Genomic DNA, 7752 nt, shown 5'->3' on the forward strand with positions numbered 1-7752 from the left:
GAGCCTCAGCACTGATGTCTGGTCTAATTACTTACTCTGCACACCTGCCTAACTCCACCCCTGCTGCAATCACCTCTCACCGGCTTCACCTGCTTCCTCCTCCATATAAACTGCTGAGACCAGCCATCAGTGCCAGGTTGTCTTGTTGAGTATGGGTGAGTCTCCTTCTGCAAGATTCTGTTTTTGAGTTGCGTTTGGATTTTTGACCCCCTTTGTCTCCAGTTACCTGAGCCATCCTGTTCTGTCTGTTCCTGCCCTGCCCTGCCTGCACAACTGTTTTTCTGCCATTTTTGTTACAACAGGTTTTTTTGGATTTTGTCTTTGTTTTTTGATTTCTGTTATTAAAATCCTTCGTTTTAAAGAAACCTCTGCTGGTCTGGCTGAATTCTGGGTCCCCTGCCTCTGATCATTACAATGTATTGACTCTACAGGGTTGGCCTATGTGTGCGTTAGTGATAATGAGCTCTTCTTCCCAAAAAACGTAGTTAATCACATTTAGAAATGGTTTAACAATTGTGCAATTCCCTTTTCCCAGAATTCCATGTAGGTCTAGATAGCGTTCCCCCGATTAAACAAAATCATCATGTAAAAACAATCTTACATTTTCTTAACTAGTATATAACATTAAAATCAATCTGATGATCTGAAACATGTAAAAAGACATCCATGTGCAGGTCAATGCTTTTTCACAGCGTTATGCGTGTTTGGTGCAGCAGACCACTACTGAAGCATAGAAATGTATATTGAGTGTTTAAATAGAAATTAGAGCTGAGTATGACGGTGAACGATGTGTTTAGTTGGGAACTGCAGGAACCAAATCAGTTTTTCCCCCATACGAACCTGGACCTTCTGGAGCTGCGATCAAAACAAGAGCTCCTGTATTTGGTTAAAGTCTGTCTGGTATGAGAGAGGACAGCGTCTGAGGAAGAAGGGGTGGAGAATGAGCGCCAATGCTCTCCTTATTCTGACTGCAGGCAGAGCAGCATCAGACACACTCTCTCTGTAAGGCAACGCGAGGCGTCCAATCACAGCTTGGCCTTGTTTGCAGAGATCTGCTGGGAACTCCCCACCGTGCTTCGCTCCCTCGCTTCATTTCCACTGGCACACTCTTCACATCCAAAAGCCAGCCAAGTGTGTAGGAGAGATTTCTCCGAGGCGGCAGGTCCGCTCTGACCGCATGTTGCACGGAGCGTTCAGAACTGATCTTAACAAACAGCCATGGTTGTCATGGTAGCTGAGGTCTGTGAGGAAGATGGATGGATTGACTCAGCTCTGGGACAGGACTCCCTCTCAGGAGGTGATATATTGCTTGTATCTGGGGTTACCTTCCTTTAGGTAGACCCGTTAGGTCCTGCAGACGGGCAGCAACATTCTCTAAGGACACATTTGGGGCCCATTGGTCGTGTTGTTTTCCCCCGCAAAGCCATTGGCCAGAAGGTGTGCTTGTAGGTCCAATCATCTGGCCTGACCTCATGGTACCTGGAAGTTTCTGTTGTCTTTGTTTTACTCCACTGGACTACTACAGATCGGAGAAGAACGTCTGAACGTGCAGGGATGTCTGGTTCTCTGAGCGGCTGCGTGTAGCAGGGTGTCAGGAAACTTGTTCTGAACATGGTTCTGTTCAGGAGGAGCAGATAATTGTCCTGAATGTGGACCAGCAGGTGCTCAGCAGGGAATCTGAGCATGCGTGCAGAGATGGATCTGGAGATTAAAACAAGCTGAGTAATCTTAGAGGAGATATTTCAAAGATTACCAAGAGCACAGCATGCAACCACTCCAGCACTGCAGGTAATAAAGATTTCAATATGGATTCATTCTTTAAACAAATAAATATTCCAGAACAATAGAAAATATGGTTATTTAAAATGTTTCAATCCTTATTTCATTCACCCATCCAACATTCAGAAAACAACGCTTTTTTTTAATGTCGGGGATCATAACCAGCTTCGATTTTACTCACATGAATTTATTAAATAAAGATCCCAAAATCAATGTTGGCCCCATGTAGACAATGCGACAGAACATTTTTCTTCCTCATCTTAACAGAAAATAACACAGAGAAAACAAGAGCAGATCTCCATTTGAAGCACAGGTTCATGTTGAAATTGAGCCGAGCCACAGAGCTGAACGAAGCTGCAGCTTTCTGCAGGTTGTTTTCGCTTGGTGCAGGATTTCTGCTGCTCAGCTCTTCAGGAACACATGTCAGATACCATATGTATCTCACATGTGACCCATTATATCCCAGCAGGCCAATCTCAGCCTGCCCTCAGAACATCATATCCCAGCATGCCCTGCTCGGCCTGCCCTGCCCTGCCTCTGTGCTCTGCTCAGGATGTTGTTTCAAACCAGAAACTTAATTTCTATCATTAAGATAAAGCAAGAGCAGGACTAATCCTCCACCCCTGGTATCATTCACATTACTCTGTCACACATGAATGATTATAGACTCCCATTTGGATCTTTTATAGCTATCAAGAAAAACTTTGCAATAAGGCGATACACAGCAGGGAGCCTCTCCAGCTAGCTAGAGCCACATTTTCATTCTGTGTCATCAGCTTCTAGCTGAAACCAGCAGAAATATGATTAAAGGCAGATTTTTTTATGTATTTCTAGACAAAAATAAAAACAACATGTAAAAATTGAATAAAATCTGTCAAACTGTAGAACTAATTGCTCACTTATTGTTGTGGGGACTTAAGAAACGCTCTACACTCAAGATACGACCTACTCATTTGAACACATTACTAACGGTAAGAGCTGATCATAATGACAGAAATGGATTTAAGGCTGACAGGACACTGGGATTTGTCCTGCGTTGCAGCGCCCCCTGGTGTATGGACCAGTGGGCGTTGCTGGAGGTGGGAGGATGAGTGGAAGGAGGAGACATCAGTGCTGCCTCATCGTCAGTCAAAGGGAGCAGAGATAAAGGACGCCTCATAGATGCAGAGGGCAGAATGACCAGCCCTCCCACGGTGGTCCGCTGGGGGGCGTGGCATTGTCTGGATCCTGTGGGTTTGGGGGCAGCAGTGGACGGTAGGTCCCGCTGCCCCTTGGGTTTCGGCCCCAGGGTCACAGCAGTGTCTCGGGGCGTTATTCACCCTGCGCTGCTGTGGACCTCTACGTGTAAGCAGACTCTGGTAGCTGCTTCCTGAACTGGTGGGGTGCCTCCCCCTTAGTGACACCTTTAACTTCAGACAACCTGAGCCTCCTCTTCTGACCATACATGTGTACATGCCAGCATATATACTGTACATATACCAACACCCACACATACAAAGGTACAACCGCATGATTACATCCATCCATGTGGGCCGAGTTGTGGCTTTGCACCAGTTGTATCTCAGGATTAACAGGCACGATGTGCGTTCAGCTGTCACAGCGGGCTCCCGCTGCATATGTGAGGGGGGTCAACCACAGTATGACGTGTAAATCAGAAGCATGAGGCATGGCAGGTTATGCTGTGTGACGAATGAGGAAGCATCCTTTGTGTCTGCTGACCTCCACTCCATCTTTGGTCTCACTGTTGGAGGCTTTGGCGACTGCCTGATGGCAGTGTGACTCTGCTCATGATGTCACCACCCTTTCACTCTGGTGCCTGTTCTAGATGCACTCCTATTAGATGCTGAACCAGTTGCACACTCGCTATTTAGACCATTTCTTCAATGATCTCTGAGTGCTTTTTATTAAAGATGCTCAGTTACATAGAGAACTGTAACAAAAAACAATTTGGCCCTTTAAAGATTTTTTTCTTTTTCCTAGTTGGTCATACTGACATCATGTTTTGATTTAGATAACATTTTTAATGTGGCTACACTGGAGGGTTTTTGAGCATGAACAGCTTGTTAAAGGTCATGGCAAAGCATCTGGATGCGATTAAAGACTGGGCTTTGACTAGGCCACTCTAAAAGCTTCATTGTTTGATTAGTTCTGGTGAGTTGTCCAGGTCCTGAACGAGCACAGCAGCATGGTTGATGTTTTCCTTTTAGAAATTCAATCATTTGAAAACAGCTCTTTGTATTTACTTTGAGATTAACATCTGTTTGATGATCTGGAACATAAAAAATGAGGCTACTTTTTCAAAGCCTTGTGGCTCTAAATGAAAATACGTGGATGAGAGGGGATGGGAGCCCACAGCCACATGCAACTCATTACCAGCAGGCAGGAAACCTCTGAAATGACAGACACGGTGCCAGAGGAGGTTCCCGTGTTTACAGACGCATGGAGTGCTCCAGGCAGAGGAGCCACATTGTAGCCGTGCTGCTTCAGATGTTCGTTTCAAGGCAAAGGTCACCGTGTACTCACTCTCTGTCCTGGCTGAAGTCCCGTCCTCTCCGGAGCGTTTGGGCCGGCCGAAGACAAAGCCCCAACACAGGTCAGAGCTACACAGGACGGACAGCATCCACACACACTGAGGGGACAGCAACCAGGCCGGCGTTACAACATTTCTCACGCTTCATCCACGTGAAACAATTGTAGGCAGAGCCGTCTAAGAGGTCAGCGTATCTCCTGACTGCAAAGCAACATGCGAGCTGACTGCTGCTCCTGCGCTCCGGTCCCCACGGTGCGGACCACCCGCTGCGAGCAGCAAGCAGCCGCTACATGCGACTGACGCAGAGCCGTGCGCGAGCGCAGGCGGCGCGCCGGACACCCAGAGGCGCAGACTGCTCCTACCTACCAGTTTCTGCAGCAGCATGCTTCCCCGTCGGCCTGACAGCAGTCCGCGGCTGAGGCTCCGACAGACTTCAGGAGCTGAAGACCACCGGGGAGGAGGGCGCTTAAACAGAACGGGAGGGAGGGGCTAAAGGAGCGGACCGGAATCCTATTGGTGCGGAGGAGGGGCCCCCTGCCCGGGGCCGCTCCGAGCGGGCCACAGCCATTATAGTATCGTGCCACGCAGAAAAAAAAAAGGCACACATCCTTGGAAGGTTTTCACATTCCGTCACAAGAAGCCACAGACTTCATGTTTTATTAGGGTTTGATGAGGCAGAGCAACACAACGGAGCCAAACCCAGTCCAGTTGAGCTGTGGCTGTTGGGTCGCTGTTCTGCTGGAAGGCGAACCTTACTGGGTTTTCTTCAAGGATAACTCCATCCATCCCCTCATCTCCTCTGACCTGCGTCCCTGCTGGAGAAAGGCACCCTGACAGCATGACGCAGCCACCACTGTGTTTCAGCGTCGGGACGAAGTGCTCTGCGTTACTTTGCCTCCAGAAAGTGTTCTGCAGTAAGAGCAAACAGTGCTGCTATGGTTCCATCTGAGCAGAGAACCTCCCTCCGTGTTTGCTGAGGGGAATGACTTGGCCTGCTTTCAACAGTGGCTGTTTTCCTGCCACCCTTAGGTAAAAAAAAAAAAAAAAAAAAAAAACAGATGTGTGGAGCACATGGCTAATGGCGGTCCTGTTAGCAGACTCTCACCTGAGCTGTGCACCTCCTCCAGAGTCACCATGTGCAATAACATCTTGGATTCAGACTTCCTCACATTTACACAAAGACTACCTGAGTGAATATGAGATGCCATTTTAAATGATTGTGTGAAAAATCTGTTCCACCAATAGTGTGAAAAAAGTAATCACACCCAATAACTGGTTGTTTAGGCCACGAGCCTGTTTCCTCACTGTGGATGAATGTTGGCCTGCTCTGGGGTGCAGACATGTTTCAATCCAGGGATGTGGAGAAATTTTCCAGCATAAAAGGCCTTTTCAAGGTCATTTCACACCATCTGCTTCAGATTTAAATCATGACTTTAACTAGGCCACTCTAAAACCATTCAAAGGTGGACTTGCTGGTTGATTTGGATCATCGTCCTGCAGAACCCAAGCGAGGTCTTACAGTGATGGTCCAACCTTCTGCTTCAGGTCTTTGGGCTAAAGAGAAGAAGCTGTAGTTCCACCATTCACAGCAAGTGGTCAGAGAACCAGAGGCAAAGCACCCCCGGGCCATCACACTGACGTTTTTAAAGCTGTCAGTTTAACACCAGATTTAAAATCCTGCCTCGTCAGTTTAGACTATTACATTGTTCCATGTTTTCTCCAGTTGGGGAGAATGGTTCTCTGGAGTCCCATAGACTTAGAAATGACTTTGTAACCCTTTCCAGACAGAGTTGTTAAAAGCTTTGTTTCTAATTTGCTCTCCAACGTCTTTAGATCGAGACATGATGTGTTGCAGTCTGAGATCGTTCAGCTTACTTCATGTTGTCGCACAGGTTCTAGTAAAGAGATTTACTGACTACAGGACCGACAGTAATCTGTGGTGACATAAAACAACACAAATGTGGTTAATTAACAAGTTGGACAATTATATTTCCACACAGAGCTAGGTTGGTTTGGAGAGCTTTGTTAAAGACTCAGGTTACCGTTGTCTGGTAATAAGTTTGATGTGAAATAATTAGGTTGAGACTAAAGTATCTCTCATAAGGATGCTGTTTATCACTCTGGAACGTAGACAAACTGGACTCAGAGTCCAATCTTTCTGCTCCCGCAGCAAACTGCAGCCTTTTCTCTGTTTACCCTCACTGATCAGTGGTTTTATGGCTAAACAGATGTCTCACTTTCATTATTGATAAGAACCATTATTCCCTTCCAGTTTTTATTAATGTTCATATAGTAGTAGTGGTAGCTTCAGCCATCTCCTCAAATTTTTCTTTACGGGAATAATTAGACCGTTGTGAAACGGATTCCCATCTTTTCTGTGCCTTCCAACATGGCTGTTTAAGGACGTTTGGGCTTATTAACGAGCTGAAACATTTTAGCCAATGGAAGGATCCTGATAACGATACACAGTATGCTGTTTTACGTACACGTCTGTTATCCATGACAAGCGAACGGCGAGGCTGGTTCCATTTTACAGCAGATCTTGGTACCGAGTAGGAACACGTTCCATCACAAAAGATGGAAAATCCAACAGGAAATTAGAATTGATCCCCATCTTTGCATAAAGCATGTGTCCTGAACCTTGATCTGATTACTTGACTCAAAACAGTGAATCAAAGAATGTGTGACGTGTCTGACTGAAAAAAGAGGGACTCGTTTGCTCTGATGCTTTTAATAAAAAGTTGTTTTTCATTCATCAGTCAGAGCCGATGAATGGAAGATTCTCTGACGTCCATCATAGAGCAATTAAAAAAGTAGAACATCTTTGCATCGAGTCTTCTAAGAATACAAAAAGGATTTTTTATTTCAATTACAACAGTTTTGAACCGTAACCGTAAGTAGGAACAATCAAAGCCAAAATCTGAGAAATAAATTCCAAACATGGGTTTTACAGTTTGACATCAGCCCCATGTCTGGTGTTTCAGCTCCAGTTCCTCATGCTAACTCCTGCCTTCAGCAGATGATGGTTTTCTACCAGCTGACCATCAACACACCACCAGGACCACAGTGAAGCTCAATCAAGGGGCTTTGCTTTATAGAAGGCCGCTGGTGCCCATCTCTGGGAGAGCCTTTGACTTTTTAGAAAGCCTTTGTCGTCGCTGCAAATACCAGAAAGAAAAGCGCTGATTGATCTGCCTGTTAAAAGCACATCATCAAAGCTGGGAAACAGGACCGGAGGAGGCCCGACCCGCGGAGGATCTGGACCTCGTTCTGCGTAAAACACAAGAGCCTCTTAAATCAGCGACGACAGCAGGAAAGCCGAGGCGTGTGAACAAAGGCGGTGGCAGCACGTGTGTTTCAGCTGCACGGTGCAGTCAGTGTGTGTTCTCTGCAGGAGGACCAAGACCCCCACAGGCCCGGTCCAGGGACGCCACACTCACGCC

At 46.5% G+C, this 7752-nt stretch overlaps 1 protein-coding gene across 2 annotated transcripts in view; it reads right to left on the reverse strand.

The window, feature by feature from the left end:
• enpp2 (ectonucleotide pyrophosphatase/phosphodiesterase 2) overlaps window positions 1-4769 on the reverse strand; it is a 40065-nt gene extending 35296 nt beyond the window's left edge. For both annotated transcript variants that reach the window (XM_036128913.1, XM_036128909.1), the window contains exons 1-2: window positions 4676-4769; window positions 4303-4408 (exon numbers count right to left, since the gene is read on the reverse strand). In XM_036128913.1, coding sequence (XP_035984806.1) covers window positions 4303-4408; window positions 4676-4693 — 124 coding nt within the window. In that variant the 5' untranslated portion in view covers window positions 4694-4769. The remainder of the gene's footprint in view (window positions 1-4302; window positions 4409-4675) is intronic.
• Window positions 4770-7752: the final 2983 nt, after the last annotated feature.

This window comes from Fundulus heteroclitus, chromosome 3 (assembly GCF_011125445.2).
Source record: "Fundulus heteroclitus isolate FHET01 chromosome 3, MU-UCD_Fhet_4.1, whole genome shotgun sequence".
Lineage (NCBI taxonomy): Eukaryota > Metazoa > Chordata > Actinopteri > Cyprinodontiformes > Fundulidae > Fundulus > Fundulus heteroclitus.